Genomic DNA, 17,810 nt, shown 5'->3' on the forward strand with positions numbered 1-17,810 from the left:
TGGGTTTTCTTAATTACACTTCAAGCAATCTTTCACCCTACAGATTGTGATAAATTTTTATAACCAACCTTCAAATGTCGCTTTTTACAATAAATTAAAACTTGTTTATCTTTATAATATTGAAATATGCCCTAAAATTCGTATCCAAATGATGAAATCACAGAATTACAAAGTAGCCAACGTTGCAAATCAGTTTCTTTTTAAATAAAAAGAAATGGGCAGAGTGAATCTAATTATAAAAACCTAGAATACTTAAGCTTTACTTAGTATGAGGTCTCAAGTTCATATTAGTCAAAGATTCGCAAGCGTGTATGCTCCATTTGGGACTAATAAGTCAAAAAACGTCACCTAACGCAGTCAGTTGCTGCTCCAACAAATACCACTCTTTACATTATTTTTCTTGAACTCACTTGTTTAGGGACTAATTAGGCGACTAGTTCAACATAATCATAAATTAAGCAAGCGTATTACCGTGGCGATGCAACTTCTGTTTCCAAACACATGAAATCTTCTAAACTTTCGACCCCAATGTCTTGACCAATTAGCCGTTTTCCAGATTATCATACATTTTAATGATTGCTAGACGCTAAAGAGAGAATAAAGTTTTATTCCTCCTCTTAGACTCCAGTGGGGTTTAAACACATAACATAATCCTATTCAGATTGATTAATCTCTGTTAATTAATTAGTCCTGTTTTGTTTAAAGCTTCCCAAAACCTTTTCAATGGTGCTAGGATGGCCAGTTTATAAACTTTATATATTATATGACATATGTACATACAGCTGGGCATGCATTTGGTGTTGGTTTCCCATTAAAGCATGACCTCTGCCAAAAAAAATGTGTAAAGAAAGTGAAAAGAGTTGCCTTTGCCATGACCTTTCTCTCATTTAAATCCTTGGGGAGGAAAAGGAAGGGGTGCATGCTTTCAGAATATGCATCTTTTGAATTAGTCTTGTAAACCCTATTAAACAATAATCCTCTGCGTACCACATCCATATGGTATAGAAAATAAAAATAAAACCCAGAGGAATAAAATCTCATGGGATCTTCCCAAGTGTACCACTAATGATTTCAGAAGAGCAGGAAAGTGAGGGAGGCCTGTTGAGAAAAGAAGATAAAGCGGAACACTCCAAATGGGAGAAAATTTTGCCACATACTGTTCAGATGCATCTTTTTCTCACATCAGATAAAGTGGAAGGTGATGGTGGCATTGAGGGAGAAAGGTGGAAATGAAGCATAAGAGGACAATTATGATTATGGTTAGGAACAGACTCAACTCAAATGGGTTGGATCCACCATATCCTTTTTTCCCCCCCTCAAAGTTTGTAAAAAAGCCATTGATCTTGGCCCTACATATCTTGCCTTGTAGGTTCCACAAAATACCTCTCAATCTTTCAAGGGTGCTGCTGGATCTGCTTCTTCTTCTTGTTTTTTTTAATTTTATTTTTAAGGGTCGGAATAGGTCTGCTTCTTTTGTGTTAGAAAAGTGATGGCACTGAGGCTTTTTGTACCAATTCTTTTTATATTTTGGGTTTCTGGAAACCAATTGTTTTTTTGCAAAATTTATTGCAATAAAGATAAAATCATGATTGAGTTAGGAATTTAGGAAGGTGTGCTTAAGTTGGGCCACTGCTTCAACCTTTTTCTTTTTAGACCAGAAATCTGAGTTTAATTAAATCATCATAGAATTTTTATTAGCAGGCCACCAAGAAATCTTTTTTGTTAATTAAACTTGAAGCAAAGCTCAAGCACGACCCCTCAAGCATCATGTAATTATATCTCGAAACAGTAAAAATTTCAGAAAGTTCTAAGCAAAACTAATAATCACACTTAATTTCAACATTTGGTAATTAGCTTTTTCATCAATCAAAAGTTACCCTTTTTTGCTTTCTAATGTGGAAATGGAAATCATAAAACGTATGCGTCTCTTGCAAACAAACAGCAATAATTTTGTTGTACCATTAGCTTTGCCAACAGAAGAGACACACAGACACATGGTTCTTCTGTTCATGTTTGAGTTGAGATTGATGTAAGGCCAACCTCATGCAAACGTTATCATAACTCGGGGCAAAAAAAAAAAGGGAAGAAGAGAATCGTAAAGCTTTGTGTTTTACTTGCCTGAATAATTTGGTAAAGCTTTCAAGTTGATTTTGCCCTTTTGTCTGCATGCACAGATAGTGAGCCTCCTCTTTTCTCGCGGGTGACAAGCCCCATCATATCTTCTACAACAATGTCTTTACCTAACCAATTTACTGTGCATGTTCCCCTCCTGAAACTATCTGTTGTGTATTAGGGCTTCAGCTATGCACTCTCTAAGATTCTGTGTCTTATGTTATCACTCCGTGACTTTAAACTATTGATTAGGTTGATTGATAGGGTTTATATATTGATTATGTTGATTCTTGTTTGAATGTGTATTTCGAATTCATAGTTTATCAAAAATAAATAAAATCATATGCACTGTAATCAAGCTTATTGATCGGGTAGGTTAATACTCGTCTAAACCTAGAATTCAGACTCACAATTGACCAATTGTGGGACAAGAACATTATGTACCCTAGAATTATAATAGAAGTAGGTAGCAATTAACTTGGAAGGCTTAAAAACATTTGCATTGGGGGAACAGATAAGTAAAAGCGTTGTGTCTATCAGTGTGACGTTTATCGAGTAAGAATTGAAGTTGAAGGAGATGGCAATTGGGTGAGGATTAAATAAAGAACAGGGTAGGTGGTCCAGGTGGATGTTATAACATTCAGTATAGGTTAGGTGGCATACGTTGAATGCTGAGATTAAACCAAAGTTGATAAGTTAGAGGCTCAATTTAAATACAGTGCCACTATGCCAGACACCAGTCATGATACTTGTTCCCGACCTAAAAAATCAGCACTACTGTGTACATTTACTCGAAAAGAGAAAGGAAAATAAAACCCACACCAGAATTTACAAAATTTTTGAATAGTTTTTCTAAGCAGTTTTGTATGCCATTATACATATAGAGGAGACTCGAACTCGTAATCTCTTATAATATTAAAAGAAATTTATTAGACTAAGAGCTAGTTGATCCGAGTTTTTAAGTTATTTTAAGTTATTTCTTTCACTGTTCAAACATCAAAACATTTATCCAAAGGTTTTTTTGTAAGTTTATGCATTCCAATTTGGATTCTGGCAGCAGCCAACTTGGAAAATGTTCAGCACATGTGACGTGCCTTTGTGTTCAATCAATTTCTACTTCCGGTCTACTCGAAGTCCCAAAAGCTTCTTGGTGGTTTCAAATCATCTTCCTGGAATTTTACCCATTATTCAAGCTTTGAGGCAATCTATCAACATCAGACAAAACCTTTAACATATCCAATTTACAAAGAGACACCACTCGCACAGCCTTTTATTTTTTATATTTTTTTTATAAAAAAATTACAAAAATATTTGCTTGGGCGGAACATGCATGTACATTGTACTGTGTACAGTACGGTTTATAAATGTGCTGCCAAGTCCCAGATTTACCACCAAACAAATTAAAATTTATTTTAATTTCCTTCACCAACCCTTGCAATTTAAATTTGAATTTTTATTCTTCTGTATATATATATATATATATATTTTATCAAAATAAAACCTTGACTTTGAATTTCAAATTTGACTATCGACAGGTACAAATCAAGTTGGTGGAACCTTATTGCAAACCCAACAACTTATACAATGCGAATTCACAAACATCTGGGTGTCCAGAAAGACAAGCAAATAACGGCATTGCATTCACCATCCCCAATAACTTCAAAACCATCCAATTACAATCATTTAAGAAAGTCCAAGAAGCTAAGAACACTTTATATATGTTGGGTTGATTCCCTTTTAACTGCCACATAATGTAGTTTTAATATGTTGTGTTCTTAAATTATCAATATAAATTACGCAAATTTCTTATTTAATTATATTATTTGATAACGTTATGATAGATGCACATAAATGTACTTCAGGCGAAACACTCTCATGCAATTGAGATAATATTTTTTGATATATTCGATTAATAACACAAGAGCAAGTGGATTAACTTTTTTTATGTATTATTACGTTATTAATCAAAAATAATAAAATAGTATTATCTTCGTCACAATAAAGATTTTTTTATTACCGAATAGCAGGTATGCTCGACAAAGTGTGTGTCATACTTGTCGAATTGTCAGGGGGGGGAAACTCTGGCGCGCACGGGGTTAAAATGTCCTGGGTTTGGCAGCAAAAGCAAAGGCCTCGTGTGGGCCACCCCCAGGAAGAGTAGGACCCAAAGAACAGCTAGACCATTTTACCATGGCCGGTGTCTGAGTACCCGCTTTGTGGCCTAAACTCATCCACTTTTGGGGAAAAGAAAACGACGGTGATTAATGAAGAATGCCAAGAAATTGGTGGGGGAGCGTGCCAAAATTAAACAGTAGAAGAAAGTTGTAGACAAAAATGGAAAATTTTGGAACTACCCCAATATATTTTACACTATTTATGGTTTGGTGTAATTTTATTCGTTCCATTCTTATTTAATCCTTCCCCTTCTGCATCTCACTAACCTTCTCCAATGGAACAAAATCTGTCTCCCTTAGATGTAGAGTTGTAAATTTACATGCTTATCCCTTGATAGTTTGGGCTTTTCTTTTTCCCAAACTTTTTTTTTCCTTACTATCTACCCAGCAATTTTACACAATTGTTTGTTGCACGGGAAAAGTTTCCTTATATAAATATGTATTTGATTTTGTTCATTTTTTTCATTCGAGACGTGGAGTTTCAAAACAGACTTGCTTATTGTAAATGCGAGATAATTGCTATATGACTAAAAGTTATGAGGTCCTACAGTTTCACTTATATTTTGACAAACACATAATACAACTAACTATGAATTACGTGTATTTATTATGTAATTTGAGTAGCATTTCTACGCATGAATATTAGAATTCAGACGTTCAAATTCACAATTTGTTTTATGTTCCAAAAAACTCACTTTATATGTTATTTGCGAGTTCAGGAGAAGTGTACGTATTATTAAATACATTAATAATATTTATAAGAAATTAAAAAGAAGGTGGAAGTGGAGAGTTTGAAAATAAGCGTAAAAGTAAGTAAGGGTCATTTTGCAAATCCCATGACCCAAAAATTGGGAAGTTTGAAAATTCCCTCCTTGAAGAACCGTTGAAAACTTGTAAGTAACATTGTCTTGACTGTTGTGTGTGGAGAGAGCACATATTCCCAAAAGCTTGGACATTGGGCAGCACAGAAAGGTCAATTGGAGTTTCCATTTTCTACCGCTGGTTCTTCAAGTCATGCAAACTGTTCCTCTGCCTCTGGCCCTGTGATGAAATCTCCACCGAATCTTGGGCGTCAGATTGATCGGATGGTTTGGTAAGCTACTGTAATAGATACGATTTTTGCCTGCTTTGTAGTCTTACCCTTTTGGACACTACCAATGGCTAAGCATAATAACGAATATACGGACTGATCTCCACCGTGCACGGCACCTAACCCCAACAAAATCTTCCTTTCTAGACTGATTTCTTAACCCCTACCTAAACCCTTTTTTTCTGTGGTCAAATTTAGCAATAAATTTGGACGTTAAACTATAATTAATTAAAACCAACTTTCAACTTTGCCATTGGTAATTGCACTTCAATCCCAAATTTCTTGCGTTGTTAATTGGTTTTCCTAAAACATGCCCTTTATTATATTTTTAATGGAAGTTTGAAAAATGAGGACATATACATTGGGGACACCATATCTCAACTCTGGGAGAAAAACTTACTTATTTCTTGTTTCATATATATTTCTCCACGTCTATCATCTTATGATGTGCAATAGGAGAGATGAGAAAAAAAAGGCTATAAAACATGTTACATGGAAGTTTTACTCAACTCGAAAGTAGTATATGATAAAAACATATAATCCGACAAGATATATGTGTGTAAAACGTTCTTCTTTTTTTTTTTAAGTGCCCAAGTAAAAATATTAACAAATAAAGTGAATGTGATCCCGAGTTCTCTCTAGCTACGAGAGAGAGGGAAGCCAATTCCATGACGCTTGGTGGGGAACAGGACAAACAACAAGCTGCACACAACAGCAATTCCGACAGGGAACGCCGCTAAAAGCTGCTTGCCCTCCTCCGACGGCTTGGGGTAGAAACAGTTGACAATATTCTGATCAACCAAAGCCAGTGCAGCAAATACAAATATGGACATCAAGGCATGGAAGAAATCAATGAATCTCAGCCTGTACTTGGCCACCTCCTCCGGTGCAATGGGGACTTTCGACCCGTCGATGACCCACAACCCTTTAAAAGTCGCCAACCCGTATCGAACCTTGCCCCGTTCGTCCCTCAAGCTGTCGGTGAAGCACAAGAGGAAGCAGGTAAGGCTGCAGACTATTAGAAGTCCTAGCGTCATGGTTTTGTTGATGGGGGTAGGGCACTGCCCTTGGCGTGTGAAACCCGGGGAGAACATTTGGAAAACGAGGACCGTTCCGGTGGGAAGAAGATTTGACAGATGGGCTGTGCCTTTAAAGGTCTTTCTAATGGCCTTTTGTGCAGGGGTTTTTGGCGGTTTTGGCGCAATTGATGCTGCATTATTTTCCAACAGTGGTTGCTCATATGTTTCTTGAAGTGCAGGTGCAGCCATGTAGATATATATATATATATATATGTATGTATGTATATATGAGTTCTATTTCTGTATGAGATTGGCTCAAGATTGATTCTTCATTAGCTAGGGTTTGTGTGTTCTTCTTAAACTTTGATTCACCGTGTGCTTTGTTATTATGGAAGATTGGAATATATATGGTTAAGGAAAATTTGTTTTTCTGTTTGGTGTTAGCGAGCAAATGGTTAATTTTTAGAGATGGATGGATGAAGTGTTGATCAACTGCTCTTTTTCATAACTCTGGCCTTCTAGTAACTGTTGTACAAATTAATTTTCGTTAGGGAGTTTCATTTGATTGGTTGTTGTGGGATCTAGGTAGGAAGGGTTAGGGTTAGGGTTTACTGAGATTGAATGGACGGGATGGAGTATGAATTACGTTCGCATTACTAAATGAACATGGAAAACAAATTTAATTTATACCAGCCTAATGCTTCATGGTACTTATTTTTTATAATTAAGTAAAATATGTATCCATTCTACATAAATGAATAATAAAAAAACACACACACATTTGAATTAACAATAATGTCTTACCACATTTTATGCCATAGTTCTTTTTGAGAAAAAAACGATAGTTATTATTGATGAAACATATCAAAGTGCAAAGTCATAAAAGAGTTTGATCTGGAGAGAATTAAGCCTAAACCAACAAATACTCAACCCTTGATTCAACATCTAGAAGGACTCTTACTCAGACTAACAATACATCTTCACCGTGCAACGACAAAAATGGCATACCTGTATTGCAGCCGAAAACTATAATGCAAAGCACAACAAACTCTTAAAGAGTTCATGAAAATTAAAATAAAAAATGCAGCAAACTCCTAAAGAATAATAGAATTAAAACAAGAAACATGAACAAGCAACATGCCATTGTTCTATTTGGCTGAGATGGCGAGATCACATAACCTATAGTTATGTTGTTTCATGCCTTCAATTAATCAGTTCTGATTTCTTGAACTACAGAGATCCAAGAAATTTGTGGTTACTCACTGTTGAATTTGTTCACTAACTCTTGCACTTTTTATAAGAAATTTTTTTGAATCATTGGATTAATATCCAATGGTAAGTGACCACAATCAGGATTGTCAATTAATAGCTGAAAATGTATTTTTAATATTAAAATAATAATAATAATAATAATAAAGAAAGAGGTTTCTCACACACACGTTATAAAATGTCATGGAAATTCGAATATGAAACCTTAATCTACAAGTTCATGCCTTTTCCGCTAGTTAGATTCTGTTTGTATTATACCTTGTGATTTGTTTGCCATGAGTGAACCCTTAAATTATTATAGAGGGGCAACGACTTTGTTTTTTTTATTGAACAAGAAGAACAAAGATTGATATGGGTCTAGAAAAAGGAAAAAGAAATAATTTTAACATAAATGAGATGAAGTGAGTTGGGCTTATCCTCACTATGGGAATGTCGTTTTCTCTCATGTACTACAAACTGACGGTCGGCTTTTCTTTGCAAAGCCAAGCCTCCGCCCGCCACGGTGGCTGCCTCCATCCATAAACCGTCAGCCAAGACGACCACGAACTGCAAGCCTCAAGCGTTAGAAACCTGACTGAGAAAATCCAAGTAGAGACTCCAGATCCGAAGCGTTAACCCAGACACACCACCAACCACACCCTGATCACGCTAATCTTGTGCGAGCTTCCTCTTTTCAGACTTGCAGTGTTAAATTTAAAAATTTTTTTTAAAAAAACAAAGATTCAAAAAACGTGAATTTTCGTAACTGCATGTCTCATTCTACTAATTAAACTGTATTAGTCTAATCCAGGGCCATTAATCTCAGACCTCCAACACCGTCAATCCCCATCGCACCTCGGAGAGACCGACGTGGTCGACCTCCACCTCCAGATTTATAGCCGTTGACCGTTCAACCTTATCACTAATATCATTCGGAACGTACTTAAATATTTTATTATTTTCTTTAAATGAATAATAAGTTTTGTATTTTGCATACAAATTCATATTTTTTTTAGTGAGTTCTTATGTTACATTGTTATAATAAAAATCTTGGTTAGGGGCAATGACGCACCTCCTCTCCTTGGATTTAAGTTCGAATTCGAACTTACGTTGTTATAAATTAGATTAATTAGATCAATAAAAAGAAAATCTCACATATTTATTTGTAGAAATTATGCAAAATTATTTTGTCTCTAAAAGTTAGAAAAAGAAAAGAGAAAGTTGGAGATGAATTATGTTTTACTACACAAGAAAACATTTTTCATAAAATGTTTCATAGACAAGAAGAAAGTAAAAATGTAGTCATCAATTGAGAGCCTTCCGTCATAATTTTTCTACCAAGTTCCCAACACAATCAATTACTTTTCCCTCTTTACTCAAAAACCACTTCACATATATGAACACACCCACCCAATATTCACCCCACAAACACAAACACAAACACAAACAGAAACACACACCCTTCCCTCCTCCGCCTCGCTCCTCACTCCCATTTCTTTCTAGAAGCAAACAACAGCACCGAAAATGCTTCTCTTCCTCCCTCTCCTTCTGTCCCTCCTCTTCCCCCCACTCCCAACCCTCTCTGTCAACCAAGAAGGCCTCTACCTCCAGCACTTCAAAAACTCCCTAGACGACCCAGACTCCACCCTCTCTTCATGGAACGACCACGACGTCACGCCGTGCTCCTGGTCTGGCGTCAAATGCGACGCCACCTCCAACGTCGTTCACTCCATCGACCTCTCCAGCAAAAACCTCGCCGGCCCTTTCCCCACCGTCCTCTGCCGCCTCCCCAACCTCACCTTCCTCTCTCTCTACAACAACTCCATCAACTCCACCCTCCCCCCCTCCCTCTCCACGTGTCAGCATCTCGAGCACCTCGACCTCGCTCAGAACCTCCTCACCGGTGCCCTCCCCAGCACCCTACCAGACCTCCCCAACCTCAAGTACCTCGACCTCACCGGCAACAATTTCTCCGGAGAAATTCCCGACACTTTCGGCCGCTTCCAAAAACTCGAGGTCCTCTCTCTGGTCTATAATCTCTTCGACAGCACCATCCCGCCGTTCCTCGGCAACATTTCCACCCTCAAAATGCTCAACCTCTCTTACAACCCGTTTCATCCGGGTCGGATCCCGCAGGAGCTCGGCAACTTGACGAACCTCGAGGTCCTCTGGCTCACCGAGTGTAACTTACTCGGCGAGATTCCCGACTCGCTGGGTCGCCTCAAGAAGCTCACCGATTTGGACCTGGCCATCAACGACTTGAACGGCACGATTCCGGCTTCGCTCAGTGAGCTGACCAGCGTTGTTCAGATTGAGCTCTACAACAACTCGTTGACCGGAGAGTTGCCTCCCGGAATGTCGAACTTGACCCGGCTGAGGCTGCTCGACGCGTCCATGAACCAGCTGAGTGGGCAGATTCCGGACGAGTTGTGTCGGTTGCAGCTCGAAAGTCTCAACCTTTACGAGAACAATTTCGACGGGAGCTTGCCCGAGAGCATTGCGAACTCGCCCAATTTGTACGAGCTTAGACTCTTCCGAAACAAACTCACCGGCGAGTTGCCCCAAAATCTCGGGAAAAACTCGCCGCTGAAATGGCTTGATGTTTCGAGTAACCAGTTCTCGGGTAGCATCCCGCCGACTCTTTGCGAGAAGGGACAAACAGAAGAGATTCTGATGATACACAATTATTTTTCCGGCGAGATTCCGGCAAGTTTGGGTGAGTGTCATAGCTTGACCCGGGTCCGATTGGGTCACAATCGGTTAAATGGGGAAGTTCCTGTGGGTTTTTGGGGGCTGCCTCACGTGTATTTGATGGAGCTCGTTGAGAATGAGCTTTCTGGGCCGATAGCGAAGACCATTGCCGGAGCGGCGAACCTCTCGCTTTTAATTATAGCGAAGAACAAGTTCACGGGTTCGATACCGGAGGAGATTGGAGGGGTCGAGAGTCTTATGGCGTTTTCTGGTGCCGACAATGGGTTCAGTGGGCCTTTGCCACAGAGCATAGTGAGACTTGGGCAGCTTGGAACTCTGGACCTCCACAATAACGAACTGTCTGGTGAGCTCCCAAATGGGATCCAATCTTGGACGAAGCTCAACGAGCTCAATTTGGCAAATAACCAGCTTTCTGGGAAAATCGCAGATGGGATTGGGAACTTAACGGGGCTTAATTACCTTGATCTTTCCGGGAATCGACTTTCCGGGAGAATCCCAGTTGGGTTGCAGAATATGAGACTCAATGTGTTCAATTTGTCCAACAATCGGCTTTCGGGTGAGCTCCCGCCTCTTTTTGCTAAGGAAATTTACAAAAATAGCTTTTTGGGAAACCCTGGTCTTTGTGGAGATTTGGAAGGGTTATGTGATTGCAGAGCCGAGGTGAAAAGCCAGGGGTATATATGGTTGCTGAGGTGCATCTTCATTCTAGCTGGTTTAGTCTTTGTTGTGGGTGTGGTTTGGTTTTACTTGAAGTACAAGAACTTCAAAAAGGCTAACAGAGCTATCGACAAGTCGAAATGGACATTGATGTCGTTTCACAAACTGGGCTTTAGTGAGTATGAGATATTGGATTGCCTTGATGAAGATAATGTGATTGGCACTGGGGCATCTGGTAAAGTGTACAAGGTTGTTCTAACCAGTGGAGAGGTTGTTGCGGTGAAGAAGCTATGGAGAGGGAAAGTAAAGGAGTGCGAGAATGACGATGTTGAGAAAGGTTGGGTCCAAGACGATGGCTTTGAGGCAGAGGTTGACACTTTGGGGAGGATTAGGCACAAAAACATTGTGAAGCTTTGGTGTTGTTGCACTGCTAGGGACTGCAAGCTCTTGGTTTACGAGTACATGCCAAATGGTAGTCTTGGTGATTTGCTGCATAGCAGTAAAGGAGGGTTGCTGGATTGGCCTACAAGGTATAAGATAGGTCTTGATGCTGCGGAGGGGCTTTCTTATCTGCACCATGATTGTGCTCCTGCAATTGTTCATAGAGATGTGAAATCAAACAACATCTTGTTGGATGGAGATTTCGGAGCACGAGTGGCGGATTTTGGAGTAGCCAGGGTGGTTGATGCAACTGGGAAAGGACCTAAATCTATGTCGGTCATTGCAGGTTCTTGTGGTTACATTGCTCCAGGTCAGTGAGTAAATTTCTATTCAAATTGCAGATAAAATTCCCTCGAATTTATGTTGTATTCATGTTCTTGTAGAAAGTTTAGATTTTGATGCTGAAATTTGATTGTGTTGTGCTCCATCATTCTTGAAGAGGAATGTGCGGTGCACGATATTTGTTCAAAACTCTTGCCAATATCTCTCCAATTACTTTCATATTGTCTAGTTAAAAATATTATTCTAGTATTCTAATCCTGTAAATGTAATCTTGCTGCAGAGTATGCTTACACCCTCAGAGTGAATGAGAAGAGTGATATCTACAGTTTCGGTGTGGTTATTCTGGAATTGGTTACTGGAAGACTCCCAGTTGATCCAGAGTTTGGAGAAAAGGACTTGGTGAAGTGGGTCTGCACCACTTTGGATCAGAAAGGAGTGGACCATGTAATTGACCCCAAAATTGAGTCTTGTTATAAGGAAGAAGTTTGCAAGGTCCTCAATATTGGCCTCCTCTGCACCAGTCCTCTCCCAATTAATCGTCCATCTATGAGAAGAGTTGTGAAATTGCTGCAAGAAGTGGGCACAGAGAAACATCCCCAGACTGCCAAAAAAGAGGGGAAATTGTCACCCTACTACTATGAAGATACCTCAGATCATGGAAGTGTAGCTTGAGAAGTTTCATATATGGCCTGTTGCAAAGCAATGGTTATGGGGGAAGTTTTATATCTAAGCTTTATTTTATCAGTTTTTGAAGCTTTTTTGAAAGCTAACTTCCCAAATCGTTTTCACCCCCTCTTGGGTTTTGATCTCATAGCAAGCAAGGAGGGAAGAGAATATTGAGAGGAATTTCTTTTTGAGAAAGGGGAAAGTTATGAGGGGGGGTGGGGTTAATATTCTATACTGTAAAAATTGATTAACCACCAAAGTTTTTCATCTGCTAAGTTTAAGTAGCTACCTGCAAGTTGCAATGGCAGACCTCCTTGACAGTGATGTATACACTGTTTAGTGATTGTGATTTGTCTCTGAAATCTCACTCGGGATGTATGAAATGAAATGGGAATTCTGGCATTTATGAGCAACCCTTGTAGCTAGTTATATACTTTTATGAATTGTGACAATGTTTTGCGATTGTACACCTGGTTTGGTTTGCTGTGTGAGCCTAAGACAATGTTCCAGATTTAAATGTTTTTTACTATTCTCTGCAGTGACTTTTTTTAATTTAAAAAACCTCCTTTATTATTTGATTATTTTGATTCATTCATATAAGCAGAGGACAGCAATAAGCCTGTCTATTAGTATTAATAAGGTAGTTAGGTAAGAGTTGGCCCTCCTTCCTGGGTCCAATTCCAACTAAGTGAAAAGTGACCCTTGTCTGTGCTGCCTCTCATTTTGCTGTGCTTGACTCTAATAGGAAAATGACTTAGGAGGACATAACACAGACAGAGAGAGAGAGAGAGAGAGAGAGAACTACTCAAAGTTATGATTTTGTTTGGTAGTTGGTGGTGGTTTTGATTGCCCAGCAGAGGAAGATTTAGTTAAAGCTTAACATGCAAGGATGGCCAAAGAGGAAAATTTACAGAGGTCTGCTCCTACAGTGAGCTATTATAAGTAGTAGATGCCCACATTGGCCTGGCCAGTCTATTTAATATGGCCCGCGAATATTTGACATTGCAAGCAAACCCTATATCTCTATCTATATACTTGAGTAGCTTTGAGGGTACACTGCCCAAACTGTGTGTTCCCAGCAAATGCGTAGTAAATTGTGAGTTGTTCATCTTGTGAAGAACTTCCAAATCTGTGTTTTACATCAATGCGAGACACTGCCAAGTCTGTGCCGTTATTAGAGTATATAACTGATCACATCCCTTCCTAACTTTATTCGTCACATTTAGTTACTGCATCAATGCGCACCCCACCTCCATTCAGTAAATTTTGCTCTTTTTTACTACTAGCTTGTAGCTTTGGCAATCCAACTTTAAACCTATATTATATTACTATCTATTATTAGTCAAGCGACATTTCTCTTTCTCAAGTTCGATTCCGTCCTTTCCCGATCCAACTTGAGAAAAATGCAGTAGGCATAATAAACTGACGAGGACATTTACTGAGGTAGGTGTGGTGTGGACCGAGTAGTTGGGGCAGGCTTTGTGAGTGGACTGGCTCTGAGTTTGGGTTAATTTTAGATATAGGTTAGCATTTACAGGTTAGTTAGTACTTAATTAGTGAGTTGACGAGCTAATACTTTGTTTTAATCATTTATGAACGATCAATTTCAATGTGCAGTTGTGCATGTTGTGCATGGTTTTACCTGTTACCTTATTATTTAGTTTTAATGGTTGCTTGCTTAGTCAAATTTTTAACAAATTCCTACACCTAACATCTACTTATCAGTTCCAACATAAACCCATCAAATTAACACACTTTTCAATCTTATAAAGAAAATTACGAATTTCCGAAAAACAAAACATTATTTATAAATCCGCAATGGTTAGCCAATATTTATAAATCCGTAATGATTATTCTTTTATTCATCTTAAAATGGGCCTGATTGAGCCCATAAAATATATCATATTTATTGGACCATTGGGCCTTCTCAAAATGAGAGTTGATAAGAACATTTGTCTAGCAAAGTATTTCTTAAATAAAAAAAATATTTTCAGAGATCTCTTTAAATAAATAAAAAATATTAAGAAAAAGCTGACCTCCACCATGTAAATAATTGTGTTTTGATTGTTTTATGGTCCATTATATTTCTGCTGTCCTAGCAAGATATCTAATTATTCAGTCTTGAATTAACTCTTGGTTAGGTTCTCCTCTTTTAGGAAGGGGTTCACGAATTGTTTGGTAAAATCAAGAAAACAGGGGGATAAAATAAAAACGAAAGAAGGAAAAGCTTCTTGACAAGACTGACTTATCCAAGCATTATTCTCAGTTGAAATAATATTAAAATGGCGTTATGGATCAAAATCAACGATCTCTTTCAATATGAACACATACTCACTACAACTAGTGACAAATGACCATTCAAATGGTGTGTATTAGACGTAGATGTGGTTCTACACTACTCAATGAGATTAAAAGCGGTTTTTGACAATCAAAAGCACTTCTAACTTCGTTTAGTCAAAAAATTTAGAAGTATTCTAGGCCATAGAAGCGCTTTCTGAAGAAGCAGTTCCAAACAAGCCTAAATAAGTCATGATGATTCAACAAGTTTGGTATTATTTTTATTGTTAAGTTAATTGTAATCGTCACATGTAATTGAATTTACTAAAATTTCATTTAACATAAACAAATCATCATAGGCACAATCTAATCCTGCTCAAGTTCTGATTGAGAATTCCACTTTCAAAAGCTTTACTTCTCGGTAAGCATTTGATACAAATATTCAACTGATTATGGGCAAGGAACCATATAGCCCTTCCTTTCTCACCCGTGCTGCTATCTTTTAACTTTTCACTTGTTTATTTATGCCAAACAAGACAAGAACAAATGAAAAATAATGGATTAGTGGATTACCCAAACCAAATGGATTGGTGAACTTTGCAAATTTGCAACCACTCACTTAGTGTTTTAGAAAGTTTGAGATATTTAATTCTCTCAGCTCTTGACATGGCTAAATGTCTGTGTTCTTAACAGAGATTAAGGAAGCAAGGAAGGAACCCCAATCATAAAGAGCTAAGCATGACAAAGCAACAGAATATTTAATTAAATCCCATAATTTATACTTTAGTTTTCCAAAAATCTGTACTTGCAATAAGCTTTGTTTGAAAAATTAGAGGAGGCGGCCAACCATGAACCAACATAACTAAACAAGACCAAGACTTCCAAGTTTCTTACCAATCCACCACAATTTTCAAAGAAGATGCTATCTTTTTCTTTCTCATCTCTTTTCAAAATCTAGTTTATCTAGTTTGTGATCTTTCCAGCTTTCAAAGCCATATATATACATATGTAAGCCTATTTCCACACTCCACCTTTATAAGCTAGCCAACCTCTTCCTCTCTCTTCCCTTTTTTCCCACTCAATTTGATCAGACCAGATCAGAGCAGAGCAGAGCAGCCATTTATAAACATGAATCACAGTGAACATATTGCCTATCTTTTTGTCATAGCCCTCCTTTCCACATCTGTTGTTGTTCTTGGTGTTGTCCTTGGTCTCCTCCTCCTTTGCAAGAAAAAGCCAGTTCAATCCCAAGAAACAGTGACACCAATCAAGCCTAGTGCTCAGGTGTATCCACTAACCAATATAGATGCTGCCACAGATGGTTTCAATCATCATAGGATCGTCGGCGAGGGCCGGTTGGGAACTGTCTATGCTGCTATATTTGAGAAAGGGGAGATAGCAGCAGTGAAAAGAATCCATTCTAGGCATGGCTTACATATGTATATATATGGCTTTGAAAGCTGGAAAGATCAATTTCTTCAGCTCAGCACCCCAATGTGGTACCAATAATTGGCTACTCAGAGGGGCCAGGTGAGAGAATCATAGTGATGGAGTTTGTAGGTATGGTGTGCTTAGATTTCTATCTGCATCAAAACCCAGAGGGGGCATCTTTGTTAGATTGGAACCACAGATTGAAAATTGCAGCAGGGGCAGCTAAAGGGCTTGAGTATTTGCATGAAGGAGTGGCACCAAATATAGTACATGGGTGTGTAAAGGCTTCAAACATTTTGATAGATGTAAATTTTTGTGCAAGGATTTGTGATTATGGGCTTTCATTTTTGGCACTCCAAGAGAAGAGAGGTCTAGTTGGGTATGTGGATGATGAGTATTGGAGAGGAAGTGGTGCTTGCAAGGAAAGTGATGTCTATGGATTTGGGATTGTTTTGTTAGAGCTTTTGAGTGGGAGATTATGCGAGGAGGGGAGGCTTGTGAATTGGGCATCGCCACTGATTAAGGAAATGAGAATTAGTGAGCTTTTGGACCCCAGACTTGTCCTTCCTGATGATATTGGGGCTCTTGTCAGATTGGCAAAAGTTGCTTCTGCTTGTGTTGGAAATTCCAGAAAAAGCAGGCCTTCAATTTGTCAAGTGGCAACTATCTTGAGCAACTTGGAGATGGATTGAGATGGGATTTTCATAAAAGTCAAAAGTGGAAAGCCATGAATTTCTGTTCTAAAAAAGTTGCTGTGATTAGTAAATGATGAGAATTGGGCACCACACCAACCAAGAATTGGAAATTTGGGTTTACACTTATTTTTCTTCATGTAATGTATAATGTGTACATTCACATCAGAGTTGCAACATATAGTTTTCACACGTGTGAGTTCTAGCTTGCATTGCATATATGAAGGTGGGGTTCGTGGAAAGAAATGTTTGAAATGAGCGGTGGGAGGGACGGTGGGTTTTGTTTGTCTCGTGGGCTGTGAATTTGATCTTTTTTCCGTGTTGATTGAGATCTTTTGGTGCCGAAAGGGACCCAATTTTTTGTTCTCTCTCTTTCAATCAATTTCTCTGTCCAGTGTTTTTTTGCTTGTCATTGCTTCATCATTTGACTAAACATCATAGGTAAATAAATAAATAAATATTTTTTTCAATAATCAAGTGGTCACATTTGTATATTCATGGTATGGTGGTTGGGTGTTCTCAACTGTCACGCTGAAAACTTTATGTCCATTCCATAAATTTATTTTATGTAACATATACTCTGTCTTTTGGCAGCATCTGAGGGGTGAAAAACAAAAAAATTTAATCCCCAATTCCCTCTTTTTATAGTTGAGGTTTATCCACAAATTATATGATTAGATAATTAATGTCAACATCTCGCTACAACTACCGACAATGAATGATGGGTAGAATGTGACAGAACGCGCGTAAAAAAAAAAACAAATTTGAATGTGAGTAAAATGTATCAATTTATTTTTCAAATATTAAACAAGGGAAAACAATAGTCTTAAACCTTAAGATATCATCGCGTGAACCTTAAGACATTGCATCTTGAATCTCAAATTGTCGCGATGTCGATCTCTTAAGACATCGCTTTCATTTTATGGACTTGGTTGTCTTTTGGGCTAGTTGTTTCCTTGACTTACCCAAAAGAAAAAACGCATCGATATCTTGGGCTGACGGCCCATGC

The 17,810-nt window shown here is 38.3% G+C and overlaps 2 protein-coding genes and 1 pseudogene across 2 annotated transcripts; 2 read left to right on the plus strand and 1 right to left on the minus strand.

Annotated features, from left to right (window-relative positions):
• Nucleotides 6,015-6,644, minus strand: LOC18778814. Its single transcript, XM_007213480.1, has one exon. The coding sequence runs from the start codon at nucleotides 6,642-6,644 to the stop codon at nucleotides 6,015-6,017; it is 630 nt and encodes a 209-aa protein (XP_007213542.1).
• LOC18780290 (receptor-like protein kinase HSL1) lies at nucleotides 8,930-12,930 on the plus strand. Its single transcript, XM_007213632.2, has 2 exons — nucleotides 8,930-11,763; nucleotides 12,016-12,930. The coding sequence occupies exons 1-2, from the start codon at nucleotides 9,168-9,170 to the stop codon at nucleotides 12,405-12,407; spliced, it is 2,988 nt and encodes a 995-aa protein (XP_007213694.1). The 5' UTR covers nucleotides 8,930-9,167; the 3' UTR covers nucleotides 12,408-12,930.
• On the plus strand, nucleotides 15,426-17,339 carry LOC18780438 (annotated as a pseudogene).

This window comes from Prunus persica, chromosome G4 (assembly GCF_000346465.2).
Source record: "Prunus persica cultivar Lovell chromosome G4, Prunus_persica_NCBIv2, whole genome shotgun sequence".
NCBI classification, from domain to species: domain Eukaryota; kingdom Viridiplantae; phylum Streptophyta; class Magnoliopsida; order Rosales; family Rosaceae; genus Prunus; species Prunus persica.